The 20,954-nt window shown below is 34.6% G+C and overlaps 3 protein-coding genes across 5 annotated transcripts in view; 1 reads left to right on the forward strand and 2 right to left on the reverse strand.

Moving 5' to 3' along the window:
* The window catches only part of LOC111379732, a 1,814-nt gene extending 974 nt beyond the window's left edge, over nt 1-840 (reverse strand). Inside the window, exon 1 of the mRNA XM_023003170.1 lies at nt 43-840. Within this exon, the coding sequence (XP_022858938.1) occupies nt 43-594 (552 nt within the window). The 5' untranslated portion in view covers nt 595-840. The remainder of the gene's footprint in view (nt 1-42) is intronic.
* A 104-nt stretch (nt 841-944) lies between these two features.
* On the reverse strand, nt 945-6,058 carry LOC111379734 (haloacid dehalogenase-like hydrolase domain-containing protein At2g33255). 2 transcript variants are annotated; one of them, XR_002700087.1, is made up of 6 exons: nt 5,608-6,058; nt 3,181-3,223; nt 2,153-2,213; nt 1,931-2,065; nt 1,276-1,598; nt 945-1,216 (listed from the first exon to the last, which is right to left on the reverse strand). XR_002700087.1 is itself a non-coding variant. In XM_023003171.1 (5 exons), the coding sequence occupies exons 1-5, from the start codon at nt 5,948-5,950 to the stop codon at nt 1,419-1,421; spliced, it is 762 nt and encodes a 253-aa protein (XP_022858939.1). In that variant the 5' UTR covers nt 5,951-6,058; the 3' UTR covers nt 945-1,418. The 2 variants fall into 2 exon arrangements, 1 of the variants encoding a protein (XP_022858939.1); XM_023003171.1 differs by having other exon boundaries at nt 945-1,598.
* Nucleotides 6,059-10,417: 4,359 nt separating this feature from the next.
* On the forward strand, nt 10,418-20,006 carry LOC111379738 (DEAD-box ATP-dependent RNA helicase 13). Of its 2 annotated transcripts, XM_023003176.1 has the most exons (15): nt 10,418-10,643; nt 11,569-11,895; nt 12,863-13,035; nt 13,128-13,322; nt 13,487-13,663; nt 14,557-14,936; nt 15,191-15,371; nt 15,807-15,929; nt 16,008-16,124; nt 17,427-17,531; nt 17,917-18,057; nt 18,198-18,263; nt 19,106-19,264; nt 19,490-19,571; nt 19,685-20,006. In XM_023003176.1, exons 1-15 carry the CDS (start codon nt 10,460-10,462, stop codon nt 19,738-19,740), a joined length of 2,466 nt encoding a protein of 821 aa, XP_022858944.1. In that variant the 5' UTR covers nt 10,418-10,459; the 3' UTR covers nt 19,741-20,006. The 2 variants fall into 2 exon arrangements, with proteins under 2 accessions (XP_022858944.1, XP_022858945.1); XM_023003177.1 differs by lacking the exons at nt 17,427-17,531; nt 17,917-18,057; nt 18,198-18,263; ... (1 more) ...; nt 19,490-19,571; nt 19,685-20,006 and adding an exon at nt 16,710-16,932.
* The last annotated feature ends 948 nt before the right edge of the window (nt 20,007-20,954 follow it).

The following is a 20,954-nucleotide window of genomic DNA, read 5'->3' on the forward strand; positions in this document are numbered from 1 at the left end:
ATATCCAGCATAGGATTAACTCGTGAGAATTCAAGAAAAAACCTTGGAATTGGGGCTTTCCTGATCAGAACTTTGCCGATGCTGTGGAGGCATGTTAGTGGCGGATGCCACCATCTGATAATCTGATGAGCAGAGAGGTGGCAGTGTGGCCTCTGGAGGAGAATTTTCTGTTGATTGAGGATTCAAGAATTGGCTTGAAGGGTTCAAGATTTGTGTGGTTTTACAAGGAACAGACTGCAATGTGTTCGAAGAAGGTGCTCGAGGTTGGATTGAATTAGTGGAGGAAAATAGTGGGACTTTAGTGGTGGTGGTGGCGGCGGCTCTGGCGGATGAAGAGGGATGGAGGTTGGCTCTTTCCCATAAGGTTTCCTTGCAAGGAAGTGGAGAGGATTGTGAAATTCTCTTCATGGAGCCACAAGCAGAGCGTTTTCTGGTGAAGGAAACCGGAGCTCCGGCAGCTGTAGTGCTGGTGTTAGGATGGTGGTTGCAGGAGGTGGCAGTGGAAGAGTCCAGATGGAGGTTGGCAAGAAGATTGATGGCGACGGAGTGGAAAAGGTCATCTTCTCCTGGTTCTTGATAACTCCTCTTCTCCATTAGTTTTCCTCACTGTGAAGGCTTATTTTCTTTTAACAGATTTTTGAATTGTGCAGGGCGCCAAAAAGGTTTATAAAGAAGATATTGTAGTAGTTGATGAAATCAGAAATTTAGCCTGTATTTGATCAAGATTAAAATCAGATGTTTAGTAAATTTTGATAGAAGTCGATAAAATATATAGTTAAAATAAATTATTGACTTTGATTTGGATTAAAATCATAATTTCAATTTATACCAAACGGGGACTTAACTTCATTTAAATCAGTCCAACACGGCCCATTTCGGGTCAAATTAAGCCAAACGATCCAACATCCCTCTACTCAAGAACTCTTGTGTATGTTAAGAAGATATAAACACTAATAGAACGTTCAAGTATTTAATACAATGCTGTTCTGTATAGACAATCTTAATGAACTTAAAAAATATCAAAAGCCAAAGAAAGTACAGCAGTTCCTCGGATCTAATCCAAAAATACAATCTCAAAATTTTAAGCTAGATGAACAACTAAATATGACTACTACGAGCAAGAGACGTGCACTTGAAAAAGCCAAGACGGGCTGTAGTATAACAATCGTCGGTCCATAAATCCAGAAACTTTTGTTTCACCAAGGCTGACATGCCCCGTCTACCCAGGACATCATTGATTGAACCCAAAAGCAAAAGGAAAACTGAATTATTCCCACCAGCTGAATTAGAGAACTAACCTCTTTAAGCATTGTCGGGATATGTTGACCTACTATTGACGAAATATATAACCAAAGTTCTAGTTTTACCACGAATATATCCAGAAACTAGAGGCAATAAATCTTCACAGGCGCCGTACATCAATGAGGCTTCAGTCCGGGCATAAGGTCGAAATGTTTTTCCAACAGTGTACGAGCTTCAACAAGAGATGTTACTTTGTAATCTGGTTTGAATTCCATGTTTTCATACTCAGGAGAATCGTACCTTCCTGTTTCATCAAGCAAGCACGTGAAAGCTCCTGCTCGTCTCCCGCATGCCACCTGCAAAGACCGTGATGAATTAAAAAAGAAATAAAAAATGAGAAGTAATCCAGCGACCGTGTAAATAAAGATTAATTCTGCAAGTACAAGGAAAAAAATAGAATCTGTACAGGTGCTGCCAACGCAGCACCTGTATGGCAGCATTTCTTTTATATTTTTTTGTCATCTTTCAATAATAACCTACTAAGTGTTAATCTGTTCGAGTTCTGTAAAAAATTTCTGAACCTACAACATTGTTCGTAAATAAATAAGATTTAAACCAATGTCGAAAAGTATATAATGAAAAAAATATCACTCAGACGGCCCTGATGATGAAGAAAGAAAGAACGCACATCATCTTTAAGGCTATCCCCAATCATCATAACCTCGTCTGGTTGCATACCCCAAGCAGTACAGATATGAAGCAGTGGAGCAGGATCTGGTTTATAAGGTCGAAATTCCCTGCTTAATGCAGGAGAAAATATCATCTGAAGAAACAAAAAAGATCTTAAATTTAACTTCACTGTGCAGCTGCTAGCAGTTCAGCAGATATTTTCAAACAAAGCAAAATTTACCCCAAAGCGTAGATGAAACAAATCCACTGCTTCCTTGACATTCCTAGTGATTAATCCCCTTCTGAAAATGGAATTAACAAAAAATTAAAACTATCGTTGTACAAGCCGTAATGGATATTATTGTAACGCTAAACCTAAACTATTAAAAATTCTACACCCTTTTTATTGATTTTTACACCCCTATACATAAATGTACAGACATCAATTTAATGATATTTTCATCTCTTGACTAACTCGTGACTTTCATAAAAATTAAGGATCAAGACTTGTAAACAAGGACAAAAGCATATTTGATAAAATGGGAAGTAAGATCGATAACTTTGAGTTAGTTCTGGGCATTATTAAAGTCGTCAGGATACTAGAAGTGGCTTTAAACATACTAGAAACCAAGGCAAGTGGGATACATGCTCAAAACCTAAATAAATACAATAAAAGTTTAAAAATTAAGGCTGTATATTGCCTATTTTTTACCTAGTACAATAAGGTCATCCAGATATCAATAAATGCTTGAACACCAAATACCATATTATCAGCTACTAAAACATGGCTAGAGCAAGATCATAGATTACTTGGCAGTGACTGCATATCCCAGAGTTTATATCGAAGACCTAAACAGAAACTACATTTTTTAGTTTTCATTACCGTTCAAACGTTTACATTCATGTTATTGTACATATAAACACAAATGGTGCTTCTTCTATTTAAACTATAATCCAAACTTACCCCCTGTCATGAATGCTAGACAGTAAAGAATGGGCAAGAAAATGAAATGAACTTTAGACATTAATAGATGCAGAATGTAAAAAGGAATCATCCATCCCCCGTTATTTCTAACAGGTTAAGACATAGGAAGGAACAAAATTAATTCACCAGAAAGCAAAATAAGTGTTAAGTGCAGAAGCAACAAAATAAAGAACATATCCAAAAAGAATTTAGGGGTCTAACCAAAAAGGAAACAGTAAAAGCTTCAGCAAACAAATACGAATGTAAAGAAGTTTATTTGAATATTAACCTTTGCATTACTTTACCTAATATTCCTCGAGTCAAGAAAACTACAAAGTTTTGAAGCACCTGCAGCACAATCAAACTGTAAAAACTTTGATTCATTGTGAGAACCTATAAATTCATCCCAATCTCATACAAATTTTGGATATATCAGAAAGTACAACTTGGAAATCCCAAATTTAATTTTTTTTTCTATTTTATCATTTTATTAATTTATTGCAGTGGTTCAATAATTTAATGAATCTGAAGCACCTCTATTTCATTTTGTATATGAATAGAAGCAGTAATTAATGCTGAGAATTTTTATTACCGTTTCACACGTTCAAATGTCGATATCTGGTTACAGAGCACTTGGCTTGTTACCGAGTTACTTACATATCAAAACAAAGCAAAGAAAGAAGTTGGAGGATGATATATGAAGTCAATACAATATGCATCCTCCTCGTTGTTTCTTTTATTCTTTATTTCAGACAAGGGAAAAAGGGATTCCTCAATGTTGAAAAACAGATTTTAATTTATAAAAATTAATAATTTGGGTTTGTGATAATTTGTAAAATACATATGGTTGTGAGTTGTGAAAAGTAGGATTAGTCATAAAAAATTATGTGAAACTATCTTACAAAAAAAAAAAGAATATAAATAATTCCATTTACAATAATGTAACAAGTAAAGACATAGTTAATTAAAAAAAAAATCCTATTGAGTTTATTATCATAGTACCAACCCACAAACTCTCTTTCCTGTCCAACTTACACAATTATATTCCTTGCAAATACGTAAGGCAACTGACAGAAAGAAACTTCAACTTTCAACTGTGGTCATTCAATTTTTCACCTAAAGGGAATCGAGAGAGAGCAAAAATTGGCCTGTAGTTTGGCATGCTCCACGATGTATGTTTTTATTGTCTCTTCGTCACCATACATCCAATTGCATGAACTCAGCAAAGGTACCTATTTTTTTACTTTTTTTTCTTTTTTTTCTCCTTCCTCACATTGTTTGGTGATCAAAACTTCAGCTTCCAGATATGTATTTTTATCTCCATTGCACTAAATTTTATTAATTTTTCAGTAATAATTTAAAGATCTACATTTATCCCTCTTGCACACTTTCTTTCATTATATATACAATTCTCAAAACTCAATAGCTACTCTTGGAAATTGTCTAAAATATTTTATGACTAAGGGACTTCAAACAATGATACTCACAGGCATTGTTAGAACAAGCATTTTTTTATTTTTTTTATTTTTTTGGCCTCTTGAGCTTAATTGGTGGTATGCCAAGTTTTCAAGTTGCTTAGCAGAAGAATATATTATAAGCCAAAAGTGAAAATATATGAAGTGGAAGACTCATTTGCCCCTAAATATAATTGATGAAACTGAGACCCAGAATAATTTTTTCATAATGGCTATGCTGTTAAAGCATTAAGGACATTGAAGAATACACTCTTATTTTATCCTTACTTGTATAACATTGATGAACTTTTTCTCCAAATTAGCATGCTGAAGTTTGTATACACCTCGTATAAAGGGTTGTTATTTACTTTTTCTTTCCAATGAAATTTTGGGAAATAAAAAAGAAATAAACCCAAAGCTAACAAACTCATAAGTTGATAGAAATTCATTATTGTGAAATCTAAGGGCCTGTTTGGCATGACTTTCTATTCGTGTAGAAGAGCTTTTGAAGGAAACTACCTTCATATTTGTTTGAAAACTAATTTTTAAATGAAGTTCCTATTTTGAAAGTATTATTAGAAGAAGTCACATTGAACCAGCGTCCTCTAAAAGCTATTCTAACTAGAAGATGAACTTTCATAAAATTAGCCAAATGAAGCTTAAAGCAATTTTTGAATTAAAAAGCTTCTTTTTAACTTTTCAAAAGCCACGTCAAGTGGGCTCTAATTCTAGCCTACAGAAGATGTACATTCAAATTACAATCTGGTTGACAACAAACCCAATAAGGATTCGTCGAACTATGTCAAAGAAGGTAAGAATACAGTATGATTAAGCTCCATGCAGTCCAACACTCAACAAATGCTTGTAAAATACAAAGTAATGATGGGTTCACGGGACACTAGTGTTCAAATTTCGGGACTCACAAAGCCACTATGGTACTTGGCATCTTTAATATCTTCATGCAACTCTTTCTGGAAATCAATTCTATATGCACTCTGTTCTTTTTGTTTTATTTAAGAATCATTTTATGAAATACATAGAAGTGTATACACCGCTTAAGAGCTATAATACTGCATTTCATAATTTTACATTTGAGCTGTGGCACTTTAGGATGCTCAACCACTCTCATTTCTCAGTCCTAGTCCCCTATTTCTACGGCAGACTACAAGTTTAAGGGAAGAATACGATCTTGTTACCCTAACACTAAAGTGGGACCAAATAAAATTGCATACAAATACATACAACATATATAAATGCTGTGGGCAAATTGGACCTCACCAGGCATGATTTGGAGGCGATTCAAACCCTGTTTCTCAAAATCCGCGATAATTTCGTACGCCCGTTTCTGCTTGTTGGGGCTCCATGTCTCAATATGATGCAGAATATCTATACCTGACGGATTCTCCGACTTAATTTTCAAATACTCTTTTTCCCCGAGCACTGTCCTGTACATTGCTGGGAAGTCGATGACGGGGACCGTTAGGGTTCCGTCCATGTCGAACACCACGCCTCTCAGGCGGGCATTGGTCGTGGCTGACGGGGTGGAGGTGGTCATGGACGAAAATGCCCTTCTGGAGTGGAGGAAGTTGAGGGGCCTGAGACTGAGAGTGAGGATATACATTGTATTTTTTTATTTTTTTATTTTTATAACGGGAGTCGCAGTGGGGCGGTGATTTTGCAATTTAATGAGCGATGGTTGGGTGTTGGGAACTGGGAGATTGGTGAATTGTACAACGAAACAGTTAGATCGGGTAAATATGATGGATTAAGGAAGAAAGGGACAACATTAAAAAGTAGACAGGGACAACATTAAAAAGTAGACAACTTAATATTCTGAGTTTGGCATGTGATTGGCAGTAGCGATCCTAATTTTTACTTCTTTTTTTTTTTTTTTTTTTTTTTTTTTTTTTTTTTTTTTTTTAACTTTAACCTCCAAACCTTTGAAAAATTAAAAGCTGGGGTCCAAGTGGATGGTTGATCATTAGTTGACCAAGAAAAGTGAACTTTAGCCAATTTTGACTAAATTAAAAAGGATTAAAAAAATGCTTTGCATTTTCCTCCCATTAATTAAATTAAAAAACCCAAAAAAAAAAAAGAAAAAGATATGCAAGCCCACTAGGATTACAAACCTCAATCTAGGTGGAGTTTGATAATAGGTTGAATAAAAGGTAAAATTAAATTATTTACTTAATTTTATTTATCATTTAATGTCGCATTAATGCATCTAGATTGGGAGCATTACTCAAAAGAAAATGGTGCATCATCATCTTTTTCAACCCCACTACTATCACTTCAAGCAAGACAAAATCGTCCTACAAAATCATAAATTAACATCATCCTCAACAAAACTAGAAAAGCAAATCAAAATAAAAAATGAATTCACTCCTCCAACATCTAAACCGGTAAAAAAATCACGGCTGCAACAAATCCATGGCATTAGCAACAGTCACACTTGAGCAAGGAGAGTTAAACAATAGAACCGGATGAGATGCACAATGGTTGGAGTTCCTCTTGCTTGTGGGCGAAGAAGCATACTCTTATGTTGCAAACTATACTACCTTTTGCAAAGAGTTGTCCTACATTGAACTCGGCGGAGCCAACTCTAAAAAATCCCATGAACATAATGACACATGTCTTCTCTTCGACAAGTTTCATTTCACAAATCCGTACAAGGTGCACAGCTGTAGTGGTAATTTCTCCCTTCTTCGAGCATTTTTACCTTGGTGAATAAATGGGCATTCTGTCCAAAAATCTTTCAATTTCGGCACTGCCATTTCATAGAATTCTTTCACAATAGTAGCTAAGTCATACTCACTTTCGGCATTATTACTAGAAAACTAGTTTTAACGCTGCCATTCGTCCATTCAACCAACCACTAGTTGCTTAGTTGATACTTTCGGCTCTAATGCCACCGGTGCACGACTGTCTTGACCCTACACCCGGCTCGTGATATTTTTGAATTTTAATCGAAATTTTGAGTTAGGTTACCTAATTTTTCAAGGGGTGCAAGGTATGAGATCTGATTAATGCCTATGTATGTATAGGAGGATAAGATTGGCAGTAGGTTTTTGGTTTTGACTTGATTTTGAGGTGGGGATAGTTTAGGAATTTTGATTTTATTTATTAATTCTCTCTCCTTTTTTTATTTATTTAACGTCGTAAATCTAAAGTTACCACTTTACCCCTTTTAGTTTGGGCAAAACTGGTCAAACTCCATTTTTCTTGGTCAATTAACAATCAAATGAATGATTTCCATTCACTTGGACCATTACTGCTAATTTTCAAAGATTTGACACCTCCATTGGTAAAAATTAAAGGTTAGGGTAAAGTCTACAAAAAATGAAAGGTAAGGATAATTGCTACAATTTTTCCTTGATTATTTGAAATTTTGAATTTTAAATTTTGAATTTTTATTTATTTATTTTATTTTTCTAAGAATGTCAAGTTAAGAGTAAGAAAAATTATGTGGAATGTAAAAAATAATTTTTTTAATGCATAATTGAAATTTATTGGGGATAAAGTTAAATTTAAAAAAATATCATTTCCATACAGACACCTAAATTGATGAGAGAAAATAAAACTGACTTTTTATGAGAAGAAATGGTAAATTCCTCGAGGGATCTCATTTCATAATGATACGATTGTCACATTTTCAACATTGAGCCCTTATTTGAGCCATATTATTTTCCTTAGAATGCATTTTTGAATAGTGTATTGATGAAAAATGTGCAGTTAAAAAATAAAGAAAAGTTTTGAATTTGCATGTAATATTATTTTATCGAAGAATATGTGACCGAAATGATGTCAAATCATTGTTTAAGTGTGTGTATATATATATATATATATATATATATATTTTAAATGTGGCTCAAACGTGACCTTTATTCTTGATATTTACGTCCTTATTCTTTTAACACTATGTGCGTAGTATTTTTATTGACAAAAAATATGCATTCAATCGTTAAATAGCCCTACAAGTGAGGTCTAATAAAATTGTCCCAAAAAAATATATATATATTTAGGAAGTGTTTGAGCCCCATGTTTTGTTGAAATTGAATTTTATAATATTGAATTTTCGGATAATGTATGGTTGAAAAAGTGTGAGAATATGTGATTGAAAATGAGTTTGGAAAAAAATGAGTTTTCGATAATGAGGATTAAAGGGGACTTAGTCATGTTTGATGTAAATTAAAATCTTAAATTAAAGTTAAAAATTAATTATAATCATACATTACGAGAAATTCACAACTTTTTAACCACACATTTTACCAACTTTTATCGAAATGTACTAAAAAACTGAATTGAATCCACACCAAATTGTGGTTTGATTTGAGCAATTGCAATTTGATTCTTGGAACAAAATGAGATTATTTCTTAAAAAAAAAAAAATACTTTCAATAGATATTGTGTGCATGTGGAATGGACACTTATTGTCAAATTAGACATTTTGTGTCGAGGGGGTATGTTGCATACATGGTGTTAATAGATTGGAAATATATGTTTGATGACATAGTTATCACACCTATGAAAAGTTCAGGACTCCCATAGGAATTTACACGAAAAATTTTACTGCTTCTGTCCCACAAAAATAGTCACGTTTTCTATTTTTATCTGTCCCAAATTATGGTTATGTTTCTTGTTTGAGAGTATATTTAATGTAATAGTTTCTTAGCAAATCCCTATTGTGCTTTGTTACCTTGAATACTGCATGAATAATTTAATTACTTAAATATTGATTGCATTGATGTTGGGGTATATTAGTAAAAATGATAGTAAAATTTATTATTCAATTATAGTAACTAAATTTTTTTAATCTATGTGAAAAAAAAATAAGATTATCTTTATGGGACCAAGAGAATATAAGAGACTTTTATGTAATTGTATTGAATTGATTGACATGGATTTCTTCTTCAATTCATATGGAGGTGTGGGTTTTAGGTCGACAAGTATCTATCTATACAGCTATTTGATGATGGAGCAAGAAGAATAATTGATAGAAAATTACTTTTAATCCATCGAACTTATTAAATTAATATTATTGATACAGTCTGAAATTGAAAATATATTTTTATTTATGTGAACGTGTATCGTTATATAAATATGTCACGCATAGAATTACTCAAATATGTCGTAATATATATTCAAAAGTATATGTAATTAATTTGGTGCCAGCAAATTGGCACTTCTTCGCCTTCTTCCTCTATTTTTTTTTTTTTTAATTTTTTACGAGCAATTAACTAAAGATTCTTCATTGAGGTTGGACCTTTCTGTGTTTTGTTGCATTTACGAGAACTTACACATTGGGGAAGAATGTTATAACCCTTTTTTCTTCCACTTCGAAGATCCTCGACATGGATTTAGATCGTTCAAATAAAGAACTAGTCTTGACCTGTAGTAGGCCCTTTCGGTGACGGATTTAGAGGAGATTGGGCTGTACTTAGCCATTCCATGGGTTAAAAAGATTTTTTTTTTTTTTTGTGAATTTTTTTTTCACATATTAGTCATCTTAAAAATTCTTTTAGCCTGATCTTGGATCCGCCCTTAAGCCCTCTCATATGAATTAATTAAAATTGAATTTTCTTAAATTTATTTTCAACTACACATTCTCCCCAATACAATAATTTTGTATGTAGATTCATAGGTTTTTTTCCTCTACTTTTTAACAATACTTTCTAAAATAATAATAATAATCACATTTTGACAAAATTTAATCTCAAAAAAATCTGCATCAAACATGTTTTGTTTATTTTTTGTATTGGTTGACACGATCTGATATATTATGTAAACTAAAATGACTAAATAACTCATCGGGTGAAAATAATGACAATCAATTAAATGAGAAAACACTTCCAACTTTAATCGTTAAATTGATTGACATAATTAGAACACAAATTCATATTTTGTAATAATCCAAAATTTAAGTAATTTTCTTCGTATTGAATCCGTGTAAAAAATAATAAAAATGCAACCAAAGGGGGAAAAGGTTCAAAGTTAATTTTTAGTGCTATTTGCGTCAATTTCCTTTTATTCCTCTGTTCCAGCTGGCCCATCCAAGCCGATTCCCAAAAAAAGCCTTAAACCCTTTCCTCCTCAGCAATATTTGTGAACTTTCGGCTGCAACAATTCAACAATGGCGTCCGAGTCTTCTCAGAAAAACAAAGCCAGGCGAAAATTGAAGAAGCGAGTCCGAATCGACGTGGGGAAGAATCTCGAACGATTAGACTCACTTCCATGGAACTCCGCGCTACCGGAAAATGATGGCAGCAACCACGACCCTTACTCTGTATTTATTGGCTCAAACGAACTCGAAGGAGGTAGAGAATATAGTATTAGCTTCCTCCACTGCAATTCATTGTTGAGTTTTTCTAAAACAGTTTTAATCATATCCTTGATAAAATTTATATATTTCAGTTCAGAAATTTGAGGGGGAAAAAAAAAAGTGAACTTTCGGTTTGCTTTCATTTGACTTAAAAGTTTGTTCTTATTGGCTCAAAATTTTAAATTTCTGCATTTATTTAATTAACCTTGCACATTTTTATCACTGGCGAAGCTAAGATTTCATATTTTGGTTGTGGTGTGGGGGTGAGCAATATAGGGAAGCAGCAATGCACAAAGGTCTCTCAGATTAAAAAGCTAATTGCTAGAAACTGGCGAATATAAGCACAAGGGAGATTTGGAAGTGTTTATAAATTTAGAGCTGAAGAAGTAAAATTATGTTGACAAAGAGTTCTTCTGGAATTATGAATATACTGTAAGAAAAAATAATAGGTGAGATTATGAAATAAAAAGAGTGGAGCAATTTGACTGAATTATGCCATTAAGCATGCCACTATCATGATTTTGAAATTTTGTTGTTTTGCACAAGACAAACAAGAGCTCGAATATTTTAGCCCCAAGTTTTGGCAGGAGGATAAAGGAAGAACTTTTTTTAGGTTATGGGGGCAGGACCCATGTAGCCCCCCCCCCCCCCCCCCCCCCCCCCCCCCCCCCCCCCTTTCCCCCCCCGCCGCTCCTATTCCTTTGATTTCTATGAATTATTCAAAGTTTATTGGTTTAGTACTTATCTTTAAATGGAAAATTCAAGTAAATAATTGGAAAATTTGAACTGCGTGTAATTAGAAGTAATGTCAAGAACTAGAATCCAAAAGGCATGTTCTCCTTCTTCCCCCTATTATGGAAGATAAATGTAGCTTATTGGTTACTGGGGCTTAGCTTTTCTTTATTTTTTAACAAATGCAGGTTTTCTAACTCTTGAAGAGATTGATGAATCAGAGTACGGATTGGAAATTCCAAAAATTGATGTTGAAAATGAAAACAAGAAAGTAAAAGGAAAAGTAAAATCAAAGAAAAGAAAGGTAAGTGAAGGTGATGAGAATAACAGCTCTAGTGGTGAGGCTGACGGCAAAACTGAAGGTAAGGATGGAGGAAAGGAACTGGAGGATGAGAAGAAGAAACCGAAACAGAATAAGGAAAAGAAGAAACGGATGAAGAAGAAAAACAAGCGTGAAAAGAATGAAGAAGCAAATAAACTAAAGGAAAATGCAGAACTACCAGAATCAGTGTCTGGTTAGTATTACATTCTATTTAGATTGTTTTTTAGGCAATTGAGGTATGGTATTTTAACTTTAATTCGGCGTGGTCTTTAGGAATATTTTGATAGCATAATTTAATTTCTTGTAACTGATATGATGCAAATGTGTAGTTATATTAGTGAATAGCTGTTTAAAGTTGGTTTTCAAATTGTTTTAGTTGGAGTTCTGCGCTTGCTTATTCTTGGTAGTTTCTGAGTTAACTGCAGAATTTTATAATTATTCTGCTATTTTTGAGCTTGAAAATAATAAGCCATTTGATTTCCCCATGAATGCTTTACTAAGCTGCTACTACTACATGTTTCTGCAGTTAATTGTTTACACAATTGGTTGTTCAATAGCAACAACAAAATTTATAATTCCAGACCTTTCATAACTTGAACTATACACTACTGATGATTTATGAATTTCTTATCACTTTCTTGGTTTAATTTATTGTTAGCATCAAAAGGAGGTGTTGCTGTTACTGATAAAAAGCATTTATTTGAAATGGTGTTATCAATTTTGACATGAATATTTCAATGATTTCTAACTTGATCATTTTATGTATCAATTCCAAATTGGTTTGATAACCTATAGTTTTAGGCTTTGTCTAATGAGTTATCTACTTCTTGGTCTAGCTTCAAGGCCAGTTTCATTAATTTCATAATTGGATTCAGATTGTCAGACATCTCCTTGTGTGCTAAAATGAGTTTGATCTATGTTCATGAGGGAGATTTGGCAATTACCTTATTTCCATCTCTATTATAGGATGCTCAGATGCATTACTTTTTTTGAGCGATTGTGAGTTGGCCATACAGTGTATTGTCATTAAGAATGATAATGATGTTGGGAAAAAATTTGTTGCCAGAAGAGATTAGTTAAATTAGAATTAGCTTGTTCACCGTTTTATTATGTTGATATGGCCTTAAAGAGTATCTCGTGACCTACGAATTTGGTGTCAGTTATTGATGGCCTGGATGGTGTTGAAGAGAACCCCGTCGATGATGCTGAGTACTACGAATGGAATGAACTGAGACTTCATCCCTTAATTATGAAATCAATATACAGGCTTAAGTTCAAAGAGCCTACGCCGATACAGAAAGCATGTATTCCTGCTGCTGCTCATCAAGGGAAGGTAAGTTTCTCATTAATGTCTGGTTTTAGTATTACATTATGTAGTGGTGGGAAAAATCGCATGTTATTGACACTAGTCTGCTGGTGTGACAGGATGTAATTGGTGCCGCAGAGACAGGATCTGGGAAAACACTTGCATTTGGTTTGCCAATTTTACAACGGCTTCTTGAAGAACGAGAAAAGGTAGAGAGACTTCTGACAGAAAAAGGAGAGGTCAATGAGAGAATTGCGCCAAAAAGTGTTCTACGGGCACTCATTATTACTCCTACGAGAGAACTTGCACTTCAGGTACTTATGATTGCTTCGTTGGTGCCTTTTCACTAATGTAGAATAGATAATTATATTTTGGAAACATAAATTATACTTCTCTGAACTATTTATTTTGGGAACTCAGAAAATATGTCATTTAATTTTACAGTAACTTAATGCATTAATATTTGTTACAATGCAAGGTCACGGATCATCTCAAGGAAGTAGCAAAAGGCACCAATGTTCGTGTGGTTCCCATTGTCGGTGGAATATCAACAGAAAAGCAAGAAAGACTGTTGAAAGCAAGGCCTGAAATTGTTGTTGGAACTCCAGGGAGGCTGTGGGAACTTATGTCAGGTGGAGAAATTCATCTTGTAGAGGTTAGACTTATATTTTCGGAAATTGACTATATGTAGGGAATTTTTCATAGTCTCATTAGCATTGAAAAACATACAATTTTTTGAATATACAAGGTTAATAACAATTGTCTTCCTTCCTAATCAAACTCAGAATTCTATTATTTCATTCCCCTCGTTGTAACTGCTGACTTCGTTGCCTGTGTGAGCTTGGTGGAAGTATTACTAGTTTTTAACATGTTTTAGAAGGAATCTGAATCCATTTACCAGAGGATTGTTTTGCCAAAAAGAAAAAAGTACTAATGACAAATAAATCTAATACTGCAGATCTGTGTGGGGGGCTTAATTATAGTTGAAATTCTGAAAATGATGAAGTCTGAGGGTATGGGGCTGTTACAACAATCAGTCAGTTGACCAGTTACTTCATCCATCAATCCTCTCTCAGCCCACTTTCCCTGATCAGCCTGCCACCTATCTGATCTTTTAGGTCGGGGGTGGTAAGTAGGACAAGGGAATGAATGATAGGAGGGGGAGTTTGTTCTCCTTCATTTCGTAACAGCCTAATGTTCGTTTCTTTGGCATCACATTTCCACCAGCTATATGTTGAAGTGGTTAAATCCTTGTGCTACATTATTACACATAGTAATTTATCTGTTAGTGAATCATGTAATTTGATGTAATTTATATTCATTAAAAGGTGTACAAATTAACTTGTGCGGATAGCTTGTCTAATTGAAAGCTTAACTTATCTATGATTGGAGTACCATGTGATTTGAAGTATTTTATTCATCGAATATATACTAATCAACTTGTATGGATAGCTGCCGGTGTGTCTGATTTCAAATTTTTTGTAGTAATCACTATTTTCTTGAATTGAAGAACAAGAATAATGCTGACTTACATATTGTCTATTGCAGTTGCATTCCTTGTCCTTTTTTGTTCTGGACGAGGCTGATCGCATGATTGAATCTGGTCATTTTCGTGAATTGCAATCGATAGTCGACATGCTTCCCATCCATAGATCAACCGAGAGTCAACCTCAAAATACACAGAATTGTATGACAGTTTCAAGCCTCCAAAGAAAGAAAAGGCAAACTTTTGTGTTTTCTGCAACTCTTGCTCTATCTGCTGATTTCCGGAAGAAGTTAAAGCGTGGATCAATGAATTCAAAAAAAAATGATGGGCTCAATTCATTCGAAACTCTTTCTGAGAGGGCAGGAATGAGGCCAAATACTGCTATAATAGACCTTACAAATGCATCAATTTTGGTTAATAAGCTTGAGGAATCAGTGATTGAGTATGTCTTTTCTCTTTTTGGTGTTTTTGTTTTATTTCCTAAATGGCTTGCCTATGCAACAAGATTATTTAGCAGCACTCGTCCTTTCTCATTTTTGGCGTAGGACGTTTATTGTCAATAGCGCGATTTTGGCAAGACTTGTGCTATCTTTCTATTCATCGTGGCAAACATGTCCCTGCTTGTTTACATCTTTCTTGTGTCCATTTTATTGACTTAAACCAATGAGGTAGTATCTCATGCATAGTGCATTGCAGGTGTAGGGAAGAAGACAAAGATGCCTATTTGTATTATGTTTTAAGTGCTCATGGACAAGGTCGCACAATTGTCTTCTGTACATCCATTGCTGCTTTACGCCATATTTCTGCCATCCTGCGCATCCTCAACATTAACATTTGGACCCTTCATTCAGAGATGCAGCAAAGGGCACGCCTGAAGGTTTGTTTCGTTTCAACTTCTCTCGTCATTGTTTGGATTCATATGTAACTTTGTGGGTGTTAGTTTCTGATGTGTTTTTCTTATTCTTGCCCTTATCTTATGTCATATCTATCTACGTTAAAGATATTTTGTTATGGCACATTATCATGTTTGCACATTTATATTTCTTCCTCCTTGCAAAGAGGATAATATTAATAACAGATATTCTGCATTATGTTGGATTGCTACTTGCCATTAACATCTATGAGGCTGCCTTAATTGAAATAGAAGGAATAAAGGTTCCACTTTGATATTGGGAAGTGAGATGGAAGCATAGATATTGCTCTACTCTGACTAAATTGCTTGTCTTGCCAAAGTATTTGTTTGAAATGTATATTGAATTTCCCCCTTTTCTCTGATGCATCTCTTGTGTTTGATTTTTTCGCCTGGTGCCAGGCAATCGACCGGTTTCGAGCAAATGAACATGGCATACTTATCGCTACAGATGCAGCTGCACGAGGGCTTGATATTCCCGGTGTCCGAACAGTTGTTCATTACCAGCTTCCGCTTTCAGCTGAAGTAAGTTGTCGTCACTGTTCCCTTTTGTGGTTATTTTCCAAGTGTTTGCACTTCTAAAACCGACTATTTTTATTATAGGTGTATGTTCATAGATGTGGAAGAACAGCTAGGGCCTTTTCTGATGGTTGCAGCATTGCTCTAATTTCACCGAATGATGCTTCTAAATTTGCAGCTCTATCCAAATCATTTGCAAAGGTAACAGTATTAGACATTGCATTCCTTAAGACTGGAGAAAATGCTTTGTAATCATAATAAAGTGTAATTAGTTGCGAAACAAATAAGACTCAGCTGAGAATTGGATTTTGGTGAATGCACTTTGAACTCAAAAGTAGGCTTCCAAATTGTCGGTAGCTATGGGGTTATACATGAAAGCCGATAATCCAAGGACATGGCCACTATAAAAAATATCTTCTTAACTTATATTAAAATAGTGGCACCTCACTTCGCCTGCAGTTGAATGTATTGGTTTGTCTTGGCCCATTTATTAAGATTAGAGCTGAAAAGTAACCTATTTAGCTTGATTTCCAAATTAGTATCGCTTGATGTTTGACTAAGTTGAAACGTGCCTGCATGTGACTAAATGTATGAAACTCGGAAAATTGGAATTATTTTGGTGAGGGACATACCATTAAAGAAAATGTTCATTTTTGGGGAACTAGAATTGTGGACATTGTGCAAACTTAAGAGATCCGATCTTTTGATTTTATCACTAGTTTTGATTTTGATCTCGGATTGAGGGATGAATGGATGTTTTTCCTAGTCTATTTTATGCTCTTCCAGATTTTTGCCAACTGCCAGTCAATAAATTACAAGTCAAAAGAACAGACTGAACATTATGTGATATCATGTTGCTGCTGCCTTTGTCATCTTATGAAGAAACAAACGTTCCACGCTGATGAAGTGGACCTTGAAGAATAGTTGATGAGAGCAAGATCAACAACTCTTTCCAATCGATGGTGGTTGTTTGATATGAACCCTTGTTTTATGTTGGTGTCACTTGTTAGAGCTGGTTGAGCCCTATCTCTTGCTATTCTATTGTATTCATCACTGATCATTTTTTGGTATCTGAATCTCTCTCCCTATTGTTTGGCTCAATATAAGCATGAAATTCCACGTGAGATGTGCAGAGGTTTGTCGACCCTATTTCCTTGATTAGAATTTCTAAGGGGAGTTTGTGGGAGTAATTGGGCTCTGCAATGCCAAGTTTTCCTGGAGTAGGAACTTATATATATTACCTTTATTTTCCTACTCTAACCGCTCCTATGTGTGTGTAGTCTTTGGTGTAGCTCCGAGTCTTACTTTCATGCAACTTGTATATGCCAAATAGCATTCATCTGTATGCGAACTCAAACTCAAACTCGATCACCCTTCTCTGTATGTATGTGTGCGAGTTTTTTTGCATGGCCAAACCAAATGATTATAAATGAATATTTTATGGGTAATGTGCAATTAATTCTTCAATTACATGTTTGATGATTGTCTTTGATGGTTATTCAGGAGAGTTTCCAGCGATTTCCTATTGAACTCTCTTACATGCCGGAGGTGATTAAACGATTATCTCTTGCTCATCAAATAGACAAGATTACTCGGAAGAATTCCCAGGTAATTGTAATTTCCTTTCCTTGGTGCAATTGCTTATACAGACCTTACAGTTTGGAATGCTGCCTTTTCCTTTTTTGGTTGGAACTGTGGGGTTTTCTATAAGGCCAGGGGTTTAGTTCACGTTCTCTGCCAATATTACATTATTTTTCCCTCTTTTGAACTACATGCTACGATACCTCTGCTGGTACTTTAGTACATCAAGGTGCATGGTTTATCCTTAATAGCCTCCATTTTCAAAATACGTACTTGGCTTGTGGTTTAAGTCATTATACAGAGAAGGGAGATGCTAATCTTCTAGAAAAATATTTTATCATTATGATCTGCTTAGCTTGGCATCAGGCTATTGAGATGCTGCATAGTTTCATTGTTCAGATCTTTGTCCCAGGAAAAGGCCGAGAAAAGTTGGTTGGAGCGCAATGCTGAATCAGTTGATTTGGTTTTGGATGATGATGATAGTGAAGAAGAGAGAGTGAAGAAACACAGGCTAAAGAAAGCCACGTCAAGTCAGTTAAATAAGTTGCAGCAGGTCTCCCCTCACCAATGATAATTTGCTAGTTTGATTGATTTTGTCTTTCAAATTACTTTTTCTAAAATCAGACAGCGTGAAATATCTTTTTCCGAAGTTAACATTATTCTAAGCTCTGTCCCTTATTTGTTAAATTACAGGAGCTCAATACACTGCTTTCACGGCCATTGCAACCAAAAACATTTTCGAAGCGCTACTTGGCTGGGGTAAGTGCATGCATACGCTCAACACACTGGTATATACGCATGAAAGTGCAGAAGTTTCATTTTTGTATTAAAACTAAAGTATAACAGGGGTTCCCGTTCTTTTTTTGTTCTGACAAACTTGTCATTTAGTTAGTTGTTTGACTTATTATTTTCAATATCATACGTGTTATGTATTCCAAAGTAGATTTTATTACTGGTTACCATCACAATTGATTGAAACTGGTCAAAATTGTTAGGAATACGACCATGTTCTCTAGGTAGAAAGTTAAATCAGTAAAAGATCATTTTAGTCGAGGAATTAGTTTGTACGAAATTGACCAACTGATTCACTATTGTACCTGGTTTAGTAACTACATTTTCAGCATGTTTGGCTAGCTAAAAGAAAGTTAACTTATTTTTATGGCTGTAAATCTGAAAAGATGAACTTACTTTTCTTGACAGTACTGTCAAAAAATAAAAATAAAAATTATTCTGGAAATCCAAAAAATGGAAATTTTCAGAAAACCTAAAACAAGCTTGGCAAAAAAAGGTTACTTCAAAAAGAACTTTTAAGCTTAGCCAACATGCTCTTATGTCTAGTTATAATTGATAGCATGGGAAGGTTTTACAAAGATAAAAAATATTTAAATCACGATCTATTTAAGAGGCCTTTGATCATACTCTACGTTGGTTTCATCATTCTTTTTTATTGCACATACCCTATGCTAGTCTTTATATCAAACTTTTGATTAAGGTGATACCATACGAGCAAAGAAAACATAGCGCACACTATTTTCTTCTACTTCAAATCCTTATGCTTGAGATATGTGATGCTTTAAATTTTTTATTTGGATCTTTCCCAGGCCGGTGTCTCACCTCTTCTTCAACATCAATTTGAAGAACTAGCCAAGCAGAAACTTGGTGAAGTAAGTAGTTTTGGCGAAAACAAAAGGAGGAAGTTGTTAGTTATTGGTCAGGATTGTGTAGAACCACTTCAGGCACTGAGGGGTGCAAATAAGGAGGTATTGCAATAGAAATCTGCCCCCATTTTCTTTTATTGTTTTATATTATCGACGTTTTGGTGAAATTATCTGGAAGTCCTAAACTTGAATTTATCAACTTACTGTTTTTACCTTGCGTTTGTACCTCGGATTTTATCAAATTCCCATTTTCTCATTATAAAAAAAAAAAAAAATGTGTTGCCGTGTTCCTCGACTTAAATTTTGGTCTGTGTCAAATATTCTCAGCCATGCTTGGATCTGAAAGAGATTGCTGAAAAGCGAAAGAATATGGATGACTTGAGAAGAAAGAGGAAAGAGATGAAAAAACGTACTCATTTATCCTTCCTGGACGCCAATATCATTCTCATTGATGCCGTATATATCTTCAATATTTCTTTTTCTTGAAGCTAACTCTGTAACATTTTCATTTTACTTCTCCAGGTTTACACGAACAACGGCGAAAGCAGAGGAAAAAGATGAAAGCAGGAAATCAGTAGAGGGAGTGGCGCACAATCCTTCGGATTAGTAAAAGAAAATTCTAAGAAACGACAACTGCGTGGTACAGATTATCTATGTCAGTTGGTGACGACATAGTTGTAAGTTCTATTTGCTATTTACATTAGTTGGTACGATGAACAAGACATTACTGAACGATATTTAAGGAAGAAAAGAAAGCTAAAATTGTCAATCGTACCGTCTAGACCTTCCAACCACTGCATATCTAACGTACTCCAATGTATTGTCTGGTTCTCATTTTTCGAAATCCCTAAGAGCCTAAAACTGACAATCATTTTACTTGTACAATTTATTTTACAACTTGGTTTACAATGCATGAGTTGACAAACATCAAATTCATTTATTCGAAAAACTGTTTTTAAAATCAGTGGACGGGATTTTTTCTACACACTTGTTGTCAATCAAGTTGTGCATAAATATTGTACAAGTGGCTTTATTACTTGGAGCAGTCTTTTTTCCTTCTTTTCTCCAGGAACTGCCTGATTAGTTATAATATTTATGTTCAAGTACTGGATTCCCATAAAATTATTTTTGTGAGACATACTTTAATGAACTCTTTGTTTCAACAATTAGCTCTTCTATTTTTTCAAAGTTGAATTGCCTAAATTCTGATATTTATAGACAGAGCATGTTTAGCTAGTTCGACAGAAATCCACGCAAAGGTCCCGCAGCCTATAAAGAATTTCCCACCTATCTCGTTTAATCTGGTTTATGAATTTTGATCCACACAATTTATCGGTTCCAAACTTATATGGTAGCAACTTTTATTTTTTGGCCAGACATGCTTGTTTACTCTTTCGTTTCTTCTGCATTCTGATTGGTTGCTCGACGTTGATTGAGAATGAAGAGTTACACTTTTGCCTCCACCTTGCCTGGGCCACCCAACTCCGGTCTAGCACAGTGACTCATCCACCTACTTCACGAGCACCTCCCTCGAGCACTTTTATTTTGATCTTTATTTTTGGGTCAAAATTTCCTTTCGAACGAAAGGAAAAGAGCAAATGAAAATTCGACAATATGTTCAACGCACTTAAAAAAAAAAAAAAAAAAAAAAAAAGGGAAAAAAAAAAAAAAAAGGGAAAATTTTATTTTTTGGGGGTTTTTTTTTTTTTTTTTTTTTTTTTTTTTTTTTTTTTTTTCCTTTAACCAGAACGAACGTCGAAAAACCAAACTGAAGATTATCCAAAAATGTCAT

The sequence above is a fragment of the Olea europaea genome, unplaced genomic scaffold, assembly GCF_002742605.1.
Source record: "Olea europaea var. sylvestris unplaced genomic scaffold, O_europaea_v1 scaffold2029, whole genome shotgun sequence".
Classification (NCBI taxonomy): domain Eukaryota; kingdom Viridiplantae; phylum Streptophyta; class Magnoliopsida; order Lamiales; family Oleaceae; genus Olea; species Olea europaea.